We start from the raw sequence: 13314 nt of genomic DNA, 5'->3' as shown, positions 1-13314 counted from the left end.
AACTAGGATACATCCATCTTGCATCCAAGTATATTTAGATACATCCATTTCAGCTCTACAACATATCTTGATTTCAGATCGATTCAGCAATTTTTCGACGAATTCAACATTTTCACTATTTTTTTTTACAAAGGTCAACAAAAGTTACACTCCAGTTACAAGTTACACTCTATGTCAGTCAATTCTGAAATGACTTGGGCTGAACGTGCATCTCGTGGTTCTACTATGAGGTTCTATCAGCCATCCAAGAGGCGTTCGGTGGAGGCCGCCGCTTCTTCTTACCCTTTGGTGGGTTCTGTGATGTTTGAGGATGATGATTTGAAGAGTCAAATCTTAGCTAGTAAGGCAATGGCGATTGTGCAGCAGGCACTTACTTCTGGTTCAGTTCTCTTTTCTTTCCGTAAGGGTTTGTTTGGTGATCGTGTGGATGCGTACAAGGTAATTCAAACCCAGGTGTCTTCTCTGGTGGAATTTCGTCCTTTAAGTGTCTACGATGAAAAGAACGATGGTTCTTTGCTTATTGAAGCCAAGTTCGAGGAGGTGGATGATGCGAACAAGGCTATGACAACTGGTGTTAACGTGAATGGCATGGTGTACAAGGCTGTTCACGCCAAGGAATGCAAGGAGTTTGGTGATTTGAAGTTTGTCCAGTTTACTTTGATGCGCATCGTCAAAGAACCCACTTTTTTGCATGATTTGATCAAGTCTTTGTCGTTTTATGGTCGTGTCCTGCAGGTGAAGAAGTTCACTCGTGGTGGTTTCTTTGAGGGCAAGTTTTCGGTGATGGTGGATACCTCGGTGGGATATCAGGTAGAGGGTGGTGAGTGGCAGGAGGCTCAACCTCTAGATAGAATGCTCTATCTCAGCGAGTTTGATTTCTTTGTCGCAGCGACATATAAGGGTGCTCCTCCTGTTTGTCATTTCTGTCGTCATAGTGGTCATGTCCGCGCTAAATGTCCTGAGTTGCTCCAGCGTAGATGTTATGGATGTGGAAAGCATGGTCACATGTTGCGTTTTTGTCCTAATAAGGAGGATCAATCTGGTGCCAAGAAGCAAAAGGTGGATCATCAACTGAAGGATTCGGAGGAGGTCACTGAGGCACGTCGACAGACGGTGCATTTGATGGATTTCGTTGCTAAGGCAAAGCTAGGAGCAGGTAGGGAAGTGGAAGAGAAAGTCGAAGAAGAAGAACTCGAGTCTGTAGTAGACGAAGAGGAAGAATCTCTTCAGGGTGTTGTTGATGGTGTTGACGCGTCTGAAAATGACAAGTCCACTAAAAGTGATAATTTGGAGGTGCAAATGGAGGATCTTCAAGGTGAAGATCATCAGGATAAGTTACACGGAGATGATGCTATGGAAGAAGATGATGAGATCGTGCTTGCTGGTAGTGGTGTCAAGAAGCTTCCTGATGTGCGTGGCTCTGCATTCTCGAAATACGCTTCTAATGAGGTGGCTCTTACTATGAATGTTGACTCTCCAGAGGAGATGATGGGTTTGTCTAAGCTCAAGGAGGCCTCTCAGAGGAAGCGAATGGAATTGAATGCCAATTTGAAGGCTGTGAATGGTGCTGGTGTTGCTTCTGGTACTGGTGTTGGTGTTCTTGGTAACAAGTCTGCTGGTGCTGTTGGTGTCAAGAATAGCAAGAACAATGGCAAATTGCCTCTCAAGACTAAGCAAGACGCCCGTAGGGCTCAATGAGTACAAAATTAGGCATCAAGATTGGCTCCTTGAACACGCGTAGCTTGTTCATGCAGTCTAATCCTACAAATTTCAAAGAGTTTTCATCTTATCTTCGCTCCTCCTCTCTCCATCTGGATATCCTTTGCTTGCAAGAGGTATCTCATTTCCGCTCTCAATCTACTCTCACTGAATCTCAAGTCCGTTCCTTTTCTTTTGCTTTTCCTAATTGTTCTCTCGTTGTGTCCAAGCACTGTGCTATTATATGTCTCAATTCTCGCTATTCTTTGGTGGATACGGAGGTATTGTTGGATGAACGTTGTCTTGTTGCATCTGTCGTAGATGCCTCAAGCAATGTTTTGTGCAAAGTGGCCAACATCTATGGTCCAGCGCAGTCTTTTGACCGTCCTTCATTTATCTCTGATTTTCTCTCTCTTTCTCTTTGGTCTGATGTGTTCAACACACCTTGGATGGTTATGGGTGATTTCAACATTCACTTGCACTCTTTGCCTACTTCTCGTCAAGCCGATGTCGCTCCTTTTGTTCACTGGTTGCGTACTCACTTTGTCAATTGTCATCCGGATGGTTTAGCTACGTTTCCAAAGAGCAATACTTGTATTGATTACATCTTTGGTCACTCTTCTCTTGCTCCTCGTTTGACTAATAGTCAGTTACTATATATGCCCAGTAGGTGGACGGATCACTCTCTTTTGACTGTTGAAATGTTGCCTGCGACAGCTAGTATTGGTCCTGGTAGTTGGCGGTTTAATCCAACTCTGCTTGATGATAAGGAATTTGTTGCGTTGTTGAATGCCACGGTGTCATTGTTCTTCTCTGGTGCTGTTGGTGGTGGGTCTAAGGGTGTCAATACTAGTCAAGGTGGTAGTGGTGACCCTGAAAGCACGGTGGCTAGATGGGAATCCTTCAAGTTGTTACTAAAGTGCTGTGCACAAAAGTACACTAGAAGCATGAAAGCACGATTCAAGAACAAAGTTTTTACGCTTCAACTGGAACGTATTAGGGCTCTGTCAACGTCTGTATCAGGTGTTGAGACTAGGAATGCTATTGATCAAACTGACAGAGTGTCTACTGCTACAGGTGATGCTGAGCAGCAGGTCAGGCAACTAGAAGTTTTGATTGAGAATCAGATACAGAAAGAGACTAGTCAGAATATGCTTCGCTCTGCCACTCGTTGGTTAGAACAGGGAGAACGTAGCAACAAGTATTTCTATCGTTCGATCAAGGTGCGAGAGTCTCAACAGACAATTCAATCCTTAAAGTGCTCTACTACTGGAGATATCTTGGTGGAAGCAGCAGCTATCAACAGGGAGGCACAAGGTTTTTACCAAAGGCTATATACCCCTGATGCTGTCGATGCTGAAGCTATCGATACTCTCCTGGGGAATGTTCCAACTGATGTACGTCTATCATCTTTGGATGGTGATATGCTAATGGAACTTCCAACTCGCGAGGTTTTGTTGTCTCTGCTCACTCATGCTCCCAAGTCTAAAAGTCCTGGTCTTGACGGTTTGCCTTTTGAATTATATCAATATCTTGCTGGTGTTTCAACTGATTTTCTTGACTTGCTTGTGGATGTGTTGGGTGCAGCTTTTTCTGGTGTGTTTCCTCCTTCGTGGCAGCAAACTCGTATGGTCTTATTGTTCAAGAAGGGTGACCCTCAGTTGTTGGTTAACTGGAGACCTTTGTCCTTAATTAACAGTGATGCCAAGTTATTTACAAAGCTCATTGCTAATCGTATGAACAAAGTGTTGCCAAAGTTAATCAACCCTTATCAAACTGGTTTTCTCCCTCATCGTCTGATCTCTGACAATGGCTGGTTAAATCAGTTGTTGATGTCTCACTTGCGTGTTGTTGCTCCTGATTTACCTCAAGTGGCTGTTTTGTTGGATCAAGAGAAGGCGTATGATCGGGTTCATCCCGAGTATCTTTGTCGTGTGTTGCTCCGGTTTGGTTTCCCTGGTGAGTTGGTGTCTTGTCTGTCTTCTTTGTTCTTTGGAACCAAGATTTCAGTGTCTATCAATGGTTGGCTTGGTGCTCCTGTACCTCAGTTGCGAGGTCTTCGTCAAGGTGATCCTCTCTCTCCATTGCTATTCAATCTGGCATTTGAGCCTTTGCTTCGTTCTCTTCTTGCTTGTCCTGGTCTCTCTGGTGTTACTCTGTCTCCTGTTGATATCCCACGTAAATGGAAGCCTTCACCGGTTGAAGTTCGTGTGGATCATGGTACTGGTGCCCGGAATTGGACTTTGGACTTTGTTAGTGGCTCTGTTGCTCCTCCTCCTGTCAAGATTCTGAGCTATGCGGATGATCTTGAGGTGTTTTTGTCTTCGCCAGAAGAGTGGTCTGTGTTGTTGTCTGTTCTTGATCTGTATGGCCGAGCATCTAATGCGAAAGTCAATATCAGCAAGACAGTGTTGGTGTCGTTGTCTGGTGTGTCTCACTCTGCTTGGGTTGCTTTGGCTGATTCTACTGGTCTCCAGTGGCATGACGCTCACTCTCGTGGTGCAGTACGTTACTTGGGTTATCCCTTGTATCATACTGAAAGTCAACTTCAAGACTATCTTGATGGTGTCTTGGTGAAGGTCCAGCGACACAGTAACTTGTTGAAACAAAGGAATCTCTCCATTAGGGGAGCAGGACTAGTGGCTAACTCGTTACTGTTGTCAAAGGTATATCATTTGTTGCGTGTTGTTCCTGGTGGTGGTGTAACTGCGTCGTGGTTGAAGTTGCTCACAAAGGTGGTTCGTGAGTATCTGGTGTCTTTTCGCCCCGGTGTTGCCTGGTCTACTTTGTGTCTTCCTCGCAAATTTGGTGGTGTTGGTCTCGTGGATATAGCAGATCAAAGCTTAGCTTTGCATCTTGTCTATTTGCAACGTTTGTTGCGTCCACCCTCTCCCAGTGATTTTGTCTCCTCTTGGTTGGTGTATGCTTTTCAAGTTTACACTGGTCATAAGTCCATCTTGCCGTGGTTTTGTTTTCCTGGTCTTTACCAGTCTCGTGTGTCTTCTGTGCCTGCTCTAACACATCTCGGAAAGCTTCTGTTGAGATTGCCAAAGTTAGTTCCTTCCTCTGGTTGGTCTGCTAGGTGGTTTCTTGATCTTCCCTTGTGTTCTGTACTCAGTACTGTGCCTTCTGTTCGTCCTCCTCGTGATCCATCATCTCTTGATCCTCGTTTCTTAGTGTCGGATGTCTCTTTCTGGCAACCTGATCTAGGTATAGTTGATGGTGTCACTTCCCATCTTGCTTGGTCATCTCGTGTTTTGCGCCCTGTTTTTCTTGCCTTGAACCGTGATCGTGGTCCTGTCTCTCTGGTATTCCCGCCTGTCATGGATAGTAAGATAGTCTTGTCTCAAGCAGACTATTTTACTATGCCCCGTTCTGATGGTGCTACCTCTTGGATGCCAGATTGTACTCATTGGACTGTCTCCAACTCGTCTCGTTCTGCTGCTCCGGTTGCTCGTCTCTCTCTTGGTGCTTTGCGAAGGTATTGGCACCCTGCAAAGGGTACCATTACCTCTCGTATGGGTCCTCCCTTGAAGTTGCCTGCCCATTTGTTGATATCTCCTGCTTTGTGGCGTCTTTTCTGGTCCCTGGAAATGCCTGCAAAGGCTTTCACACCTTGGTGGCGATTGCTACATGACCGTGTCCCGCACCGTTCGTGGTGCCATAGGATTATGCCTACAAAAGTTCTGTCTCCTGCTTGTGCTCTTTGTGGTTTTGCTACAGAGGACCTTTACCATTTCGTGGTGGGTTGCCATATCAAGTCATTTTTCTGGCAGGATGTAGTCTCTTTGTTGTCACTTCAAGAGCTACTCCCCTCTGCTTCTTCTATTTGGTTGGCGCTGACTACCTTTTGTAGTGGTTCAGATTTGTTGGTGATCGATGAGGATGTTCTGATTGCTCTTGGTGCTGCTTACAGTACACTTTGGAAGTATCATTGGCGATGCGTCATAGACGAGGAGCCTTGGATAGCTTCTGCTGCTATCAACATGGTCCGTCAAGACCATGGTACACTCTTTTCTTCTCTTTCTTTGGCAAGTGTTCAAGCTGGCACCTTGGCCTTGCCTATAATTACTGTATAGACTATAAATTTCAAAGCTAATAAAGATACACTTTAATACAAAAAAAAAAAAAAAAAAAAAAGGGCTCTTTCGCTTATACATCACTTTTCAAAAAGTTTTTGTTTTTGCCAACTTTGAACGACGATATCTCAACAACTAGGATACATCCATCTTGCATCCAAGTATATTTAAATACATCCATTTCAGCTCTACAACATATCTTGATTTCAGATCGATTCAGCAATTTTTCGACGAATTCAACATTTTCACTATTTTTTACAAAAGTCAACAAAAGTTACACTCCAGTTACAAGTTACACTCTATGTCAGTCAATTCTGAAATGACTTGGGCTGAACGTGCATCTCGTGGTTCTACTATGAGGTTCTATCAGCCATCCAAGAGGCGTTCGGTGGAGGCCGCCGCTTCTTCTTACCCTTTGGTGGGTTCTGTGATGTTTGAGGATGATGATTTGAAGAGTCAAATCTTAGCTAGTAAGGCAATGGCGATTGTGCAGCAGGCACTTACTTCTGGTTCAGTTCTCTTTTCTTTCCGTAAGGGTTTGTTTGGTGATCGTGTGGATGCGTACAAGGTAATTCAAACCCAGGTGTCTTCTCTGGTGGAATTTCGTCCTTTAAGTGTCTACGATGAAAAGAACGATGGTTCTTTGCTTATTGAAGCCAAGTTCGAGGAGGTGGATGATGCGAACAAGGCTATGACAACTGGTGTTAACGTGAATGGCATGGTGTACAAGGCTGTTCACGCCAAGGAATGCAAGGAGTTTGGTGATTTGAAGTTTGTCCAGTTTACTTTGATGCGCATCGTCAAAGAACCCACTTTTTTGCATGATTTGATCAAGTCTTTGTCGTTTTATGGTCGTGTCCTGCAGGTGAAGAAGTTCACTCGTGGTGGTTTCTTTGAGGGCAAGTTTTCGGTGATGGTGGATACCTCGGTGGGATATCAGGTAGAGGGTGGTGAGTGGCAGGAGGCTCAACCTCTAGATAGAATGCTCTATCTCAGCGAGTTTGATTGCTTTGTCGCAGCGACATATAAGGGTGCTCCACCTGTTTGTCATTTCTGTCGTCATAGTGGTCATGTCCGCGCTAAATGTCCTGAGTTGCTCCAGCGTAGATGTTATGGATGTGGAAAGCATGGTCACATGTTGCGTTTTTGTCCTGGTAAGGAGGATCAATCTGGTGCCAAGAAGCAAAAGGTGGATCATCAACTGAAGGATTCGGAGGAGGTCACTGAGGCACGTCGACAGACGGTGCATTTGATGGATGTCGTTGCTAAGGCAAAGCTAGGAGCAGGTAGGGAAGTGGAAGAGAAAGTGGAAGAAGAAGAACTCGAGTCTGTAATAGACGAAGAGGAAGAATCTCTTCAGGGTGTTGTTGATGGTGTTGACGCGTCTGAAAATGACAAGTCCACTAAAAGTGATAATTTGGAGGTGCAAATGGAGGATCTTCAAGGTGAAGATCATCAGGATAAGTTACACGGAGATGATGCTATGGAAGAAGATGATGAGATCGTGCTTGCTGGTAGTGGTGTCAAGAAGCTTCCTGATGTGCGTGGCTCTGCATTCTCGAAATACGCTTCTAATGAGGTGGCTCTTACTATGAATGTTGACTCTCCAGAGGAGATGATGGGTTTGTCTAAGCTCAAGGAGGCCTCTCAGAGGAAGCGAATGGAATTGAATGCCAATTTGAAGGCTGTGAATGGTGCTGGTGTTGCTTCTGGTACTGGTGTTGGTGTTCTTGGTAACAAGTCTGCTGGTGCTGTTGGTGTCAAGAATAGCAAGACTAATGGCCGTGCGCTTCTCAAGACTAAGCAAGACGCCCGTAGGGCTCAATGAGTACAAAATTAGGCATCAAGATTGGCTCCTTGAACACGCGTAGCTTGTTCATGCAGTCTAATCCTACAAATTTCAAAGAGTTCTCATCTTATCTTCGCTCCTCCTCTCTCCATCTGGATATCCTTTGCTTGCAAGAGGTATCTCATTTCCGCTCTCAATCTACTCTTACTGAATCTCAAGTCCGTTCCTTTTCTTTTGCTTTTCCCAATTGTTCTCTTGTTGTGTCTAAACACTGTGCTATTGTATGTCTTAATTCTCGGTTTTCCCTGGTGGATACGGAGGTATTGTTGGATGAACGTTGTCTTGTTGCATCTGTCGTAGATGCCTCAAGCAATGTTTTGTGCAAAGTGGCCAATATTTATGGTCCCGCGCAGTCTTTTGACCGTCCTTCATTTATCTCTGATTTTCTCTCTCTTTCTGTTTGGTCTGATGTGTTCAACACACCTTGGATGGTTATGGGTGATTTCAACATTCACTTGCATTCTTTGTCTACTTCTCGTCAAGCCGATGTCGCTCCTTTTGTTCACTGGTTGCGTACTCACTTTGTCAATTGTCATCCGGATGGTTTAGCTACGTTTCCAAAGAGCAATACTTGTATTGATTACATCTTTGGTCACTCTTCTCTTGCTCCTCGTTTGACTAATAGTCAGTTACTATATATGCCTAGTAGGTGGACGGATCACTCTCTTTTGACTGTTGAAATGTTGCCTGCGACAGCTAGTATTGGTCCTGGTAGTTGGCGGTTCAATCCAACTCTGCTTGATGATAAGGAATTTGTTGCGTTGTTGAATGCCACGGTGTCATTGTTCTTCTCTGGTGCTGTTGGTGGTGGGTCTAAGGGTGTCAATACTAGTCAAGGTGGTAGTGGTGACTCTGAAAGCACGGTGGCTAGATGGGAATCCTTCAAGTTGTTACTAAAGTGCTGTGCACAAAAGTACACTAGAAGCATGAAAGCACGATTCAAGAACAAAGTTTTTACGCTTCAACTGGAACGTATTAGGGCTCTGTCAACGTCTGTATCAGGTGTTGAGACTAGGAATGCTATTGATCAAACTGACAGAGTGTCTACTGCTACAGGTGATGCTGAGCAGCAGGTCAGGCAACTAGAAGTTTTGATTGAGAATCAGATACAGAAAGAGACTAGTCAGAATATGCTTCGCTCTGCCACTCGTTGGTTAGAACAGGGAGAACGTAGCAACAAGTATTTCTATCGTTCGATCAAGGTGCGAGAGTCTCAACAGACAATTCAATCCTTAAAGTGCTCTACTACTGGAGATATCTTGGTGGAAGCAGCAGCTATCAACAGGGAGGCACAAGGTTTTTACCAAAGGCTATATACCCCTGATGCTGTCGATGCTGAAGCTATCGATACTCTCCTGGGGAATGTTCCAACTGATGTACGTCTATCATCTTTGGATGGTGATATGCTAATGGAACTTCCAACTCGCGATGTTTTGTTGTCTCTGCTCACTCATGCTCCCAAGTCTAAAAGTCCTGGTCTTGACGGTTTGCCTTTTGAATTGTATCAATATCTTGCTGGTGTTTCAACTGATTTTCTTGACTTGCTTGTGGATGTGTTGGGTGCAGCTTTTTCTGGTGTGTTTCCTCCTTCGTGGCAACAAACTCGTATGGTCTTATTGTTCAAGAAGGGTGACCCTCAGTTGTTGGTTAACTGGAGACCTTTGTCCTTAATTAACAGTGATGCCAAGTTATTTACAAAGCTCATTGCTAATCGTATGAACAAAGTGTTGCCAAAGTTAATCAACCCTTATCAAACTGGTTTTCTCCCTCATCGTCTGATCTCTGACAATGGCTGGTTAAATCAGTTGTTGATGTCTCACTTGCGTGTTGTTGCTCCTGATTTACCTCAAGTGGCTGTTTTGTTGGATCAAGAGAAGGCGTATGATCGGGTTCATCCCGAGTATCTTTGTCGTGTGTTGCTCCGGTTTGGTTTTCCTGGTGATTTGGTGTCTTGTCTGTCTTCTTTGTTCTTTGGAACCAAGATTTCAGTGTCTATCAATGGTTGGCTTGGTGCTCCTGTACCTCAATTGCGAGGTCTTCGTCAAGGTGATCCTCTCTCTCCATTGCTATTCAATCTGGCATTTGAGCCTTTGCTTCGTTCTCTTCTTGCTTGTCCTGGTCTTTCTGGTGTTACTCTGTCTCCTGTTGATATCCCACGTAAATGGAAGCCTTCACCGGTTGAAGTTCGTGTGGATCATGGTACTGGTGCCCGGAATTGGACTTTGGACTTTGTTAGTGGCTCTGTTGCTCCTCCTCCTGTCAAGATTCTGAGCTATGCGGATGATCTTGAGGTGTTTTTGTCTTCGCCAGAAGAGTGGTCTGTGTTGTTGTCTGTTCTTGATCTGTATGGCCGAGCATCTAATGCGAAAGTCAATATCAGCAAGACAGTGTTGGTGTCGTTGTCTGGTGTGTCTCACTCTGCTTGGGTTGCTTTGGCTGAATCTACTGGTCTCCAGTGGCATGACGCTCACTCTCGTGGTGCAGTACGTTACTTGGGTTATCCCTTGTATCATACTGAAAGTCAACTTCAAGACTATCTTGATGGTGTCTTGGTGAAGGTCCAGCGACACAGTAACTTGTTGAAACAAAGGAATCTCTCCATTAGGGGAGCAGGACTAGTGGCTAACTCGTTACTGTTGTCAAAGGTATATCATTTGTTGCGTGTTGTTCCTGGTGGTGGTGCTAACTGCGTCGTGGTTGAAGTTGCTCACAAAGGTGGTTCGTGAGTATCTGGTGTCCTTTTCGCCCCGGTGTTGCCTGGTCTACTTTGTGTCTTCCTCGCAAGTTTGGTGGTGTTGGTCTCGTGGATATAGCAGATCAAAGCTTAGCTTTGCATCTTGTCTATTTGCAACGTTTGTTGCGTCCACCCTCTCCCAGTGATTTTGTCTCCTCTTGGTTGGTGTACGCTTTTCAAGTTTACACTGGTCATAAGTCCATCTTGCCGTGGTTTTGTTTTCCTGGTCTTTACCAGTCTCGTGTGTCTTCTGTGCCTGCTCTAACACATCTCGGAAAGCTTCTGTTGAGATTGCCAAAGTTAGTTCCTTCCTCTGGTTGGTCTGCTAGGTGGTTTCTTGATCTTCCCTTGTGTTCTGTACTCAGTACTGTGCCTTCTGTTCGTCCTCCTCGTGATCCATCATCTCTTGATCCTCGTTTCTTAGTGTCGGATGTCTCTTTCTGGCAACCTGATCTAGGTATAGTTGATGGTGTCACTTCCCATCTTGCTTGGTCATCTCGTGTTTTGCGCCCTGTTTTTCTTGCCTTGAACCGTGATCGTGGTCCTGTCTCTCTGGTATTCCCGCCTGTCATGGATAGTAAGATAGTCTTGTCTCAAGCAGACTATTTTACTATGCCCCGTTCTGATGGTGCTACCTCTTGGATGCCAGATTGTACTCATTGGACTGTCTCCAACTCGTCTCGTTCTGCTGCTCCGGTTGCTCGTCTCTCTCTTGGTGCTTTGCGAAGGTATTGGCACCCTGCAAAGGGTACCATTACCTCTCGTATGGGTCCTCCCTTGAAGTTGCCTGCCCATTTGTTGATATCTCCTGCTTTGTGGCGTCTTTTCTGGTCCCTGGAAATGCCTGCAAAGGCTTTCACACCTTGGTGGCGATTGCTACATGACCGTGTCCCGCACCGTTCGTGGTGCCATAGGATTATGCCTACAAAAGTTCTGTCTCCTGCTTGTGCTCTTTGTGGTTTTGCTACAGAGGACCTTTACCATTTCGTGGTGGGTTGCCATATCAAGTCATTTTTCTGGCAGGATGTAGTCTCTTTGTTGTCACTTCAAGAGCTACTCCCCTCTGCTTCTTCTATTTGGTTGGCGCTGACTACCTTTTGTAGTGGTTCAGATTTGTTGGTGATCGATGAGGATGTTCTGATTGCTCTTGGTGCTGCTTACAGTACACTTTGGAAGTATCATTGGCGATGCGTCATAGACGAGGAGCCTTGGATAGCTTCTGCTGCTATCAACATGGTCCGTCAAGACCATGGTACACTCTTTTCTTCTCTTTCTTTGGCAAGTGTTCAAGCTGGCACCTTGGCCTTGCCTATAATTACTGTATAGACTATAAATTTCAAAGCTAATAAAGATACACTTTAATACAAAAAAAAAAAGTTTGTTTTTGCCAGGGCGGCCTTATAAAGTTTTGTCTCCTGCTTCGTGGCGTCTTTTCTGGTCCCTGGAAATGCCTGCAAAGGCTTTCACACCTTGGTGGCGATTGCTACATGACCGTGTCCCGCACCGCTCGTGGTGTCATAAGATTATGCCTACAAAAGTTCTGTCTCCTGCTTGTGCTCTTTGTGGTTTTGCTACAGAGGACCTTTACCATTTCGTGGTGGGCTGCCATATCAAGTCATTTTTCTGGCAGGATATAGTCTCTTTGTTGTCACTTCAAGAGCTACTCCCCTCTGCTTCTTCTATTTGGTTTGGCGCTGACTACCTTTTGTAGTGGTTCAGATTTGTTGGTGATCGATGAGGATGTTCTGATTGCTCTGGGTGCTGCCTACAGTACACTTTGGAAGTATCATTGGCGATGCGTCATAGACGAGGAGCCTTGGATAGCTTCTGCTGCTATCAACATGGTCCGTCAAGACCATGGTACACTCTTTTCTTCTCTTTCTTTGGCAAGTGTTCAAGCTGGCACCTTGGTCTTGCCTGTGAATTCTGTATAGATTATAAATTTAAAGCTAATAAAGATACACTTTAATACAAAAAAAAAGGTCTTGTAGAATTTTATACATCTTCAAAAAGTTTTTGTTTTTGCCAAATTTGAACGACGATATCTCAACAACTAGGATACATCCATCTTGCATCTAAGTATATTTAGATATACCCATTTCAGCTCTATAACATATCTTGATTCAGATCGATTCAGCAATTTTTCGTCGAATTCATCTTTTTCACTACTTTTTCAACAACGCGACTTAGTTACACTCTAGATTACAAGTGACACTCTACGTCTGTTACACTCCATGTCTTCCAATCTGAATTGACTTGGGCTCAAAGAGCTTCAGTCAAAGGTGGGTCGATTTTTCTCCAACCCACAAGCGACGATTTGACAATCCAACTGATGTACCACTGGTGGGTACTGTTCTCTATGAAGATAACGACCTAAAGGGTCAAAATTTGGCAAGCAAGGCTATGGCGATTATTCAGCAAACCTTTCTTCTGTTCTGTTCTGTTCACGTTTCAGAAAACTTTGTTTCCTGATCGTGTTGCCGCTTACAAAGTGATTCAGGATCAAATCTCACCTGACGTGGAATTTCGACCTCTTAGTTTTGTATGATTCTCGTGCTGATTGGTTCTCTGCTGATTGAAGCAGGTTTGCTTCAGGTGGAGCATGCACAACTGGCTATGCGTGAAGGGGTGACTGTACAAGGTGTAGTGTACAAAGCGTCTACCTCCAAGGAAAGTGCTGATTTGGGATGTCAAGCATGTGCGGTTTACACTTATGCGTATGGTGGACAAGACCACTTTTTTGTCGATCTTATGGAGTCCTTGTCGTACTTTGGTAAGGTACTGCAAGTGAAGAAGTTTACTCACCGTGGTTACTTTGAGGGTAAACTTTCGGTGATTTTGGATACTTCTGTTGGATTTCAGGTAGGGGATGAGTGGCAGGAGGCCAAGCCCCTAGATAGAATGCTCTATCTGAGCGAATTTGACTGTTTGTGCCAGCGACTTATCAAGGTGCT

At 44.7% G+C, this 13314-nt stretch overlaps 5 protein-coding genes across 5 annotated transcripts; all 5 read left to right on the top strand.

Moving 5' to 3' along the window:
* Nucleotides 1-171: 171 nt before the first annotated feature.
* UBA2 (E1 ubiquitin-activating protein uba2) lies at nucleotides 172-1698 on the top strand (the record flags this gene model as incomplete). Its single annotated transcript, XM_064826582.1, has 1 exon — nucleotides 172-1698. One exon carries the CDS (start codon nucleotides 172-174, stop codon nucleotides 1696-1698), a length of 1527 nt encoding a protein of 508 aa, XP_064688226.1.
* A 50-nt stretch (nucleotides 1699-1748) lies between these two features.
* Nucleotides 1749-5777, top strand: YLH47_2 (LETM1 domain-containing protein ylh47; the record flags this gene model as incomplete). The annotated part of the gene is made up of 1 exon (XM_064826581.1): nucleotides 1749-5777. The coding sequence occupies one exon, from the start codon at nucleotides 1749-1751 to the stop codon at nucleotides 5775-5777; it is 4029 nt and encodes a 1342-aa protein (XP_064688225.1).
* A 301-nt stretch (nucleotides 5778-6078) lies between these two features.
* AHP1_2 (peroxiredoxin type-2) lies at nucleotides 6079-7605 on the top strand (the record flags this gene model as incomplete). Its single annotated transcript, XM_064826580.1, has 1 exon — nucleotides 6079-7605. One exon carries the CDS (start codon nucleotides 6079-6081, stop codon nucleotides 7603-7605), a length of 1527 nt encoding a protein of 508 aa, XP_064688224.1.
* On the top strand, nucleotides 7602-11686 carry ATC70_007318 (uncharacterized protein; the record flags this gene model as incomplete). Its single annotated transcript, XM_064826579.1, has 2 exons — nucleotides 7602-10344; nucleotides 10440-11686. The coding sequence occupies 2 exons, from the start codon at nucleotides 7602-7604 to the stop codon at nucleotides 11684-11686; spliced, it is 3990 nt and encodes a 1329-aa protein (XP_064688223.1).
* Nucleotides 11687-12904: 1218 nt separating this feature from the next.
* Nucleotides 12905-13284, top strand: SEC8 (exocyst subunit; the record flags this gene model as incomplete). The annotated part of the gene is made up of 2 exons (XM_064826578.1): nucleotides 12905-13222; nucleotides 13261-13284. The coding sequence occupies 2 exons, from the start codon at nucleotides 12905-12907 to the stop codon at nucleotides 13282-13284; spliced, it is 342 nt and encodes a 113-aa protein (XP_064688222.1).
* Nucleotides 13285-13314: the final 30 nt, after the last annotated feature.

The sequence above is a fragment of the Mucor velutinosus genome, assembly GCF_035048745.1.
Source record: "Mucor velutinosus strain NIH1002 chromosome Unknown tig00001552, whole genome shotgun sequence".
NCBI lineage: Eukaryota > Fungi > Mucoromycota > Mucoromycetes > Mucorales > Mucoraceae > Mucor > Mucor velutinosus.
Note: the sequence above shows the minus strand (reverse complement) of the source record. Positions and strands in the feature narration are given on the sequence as shown.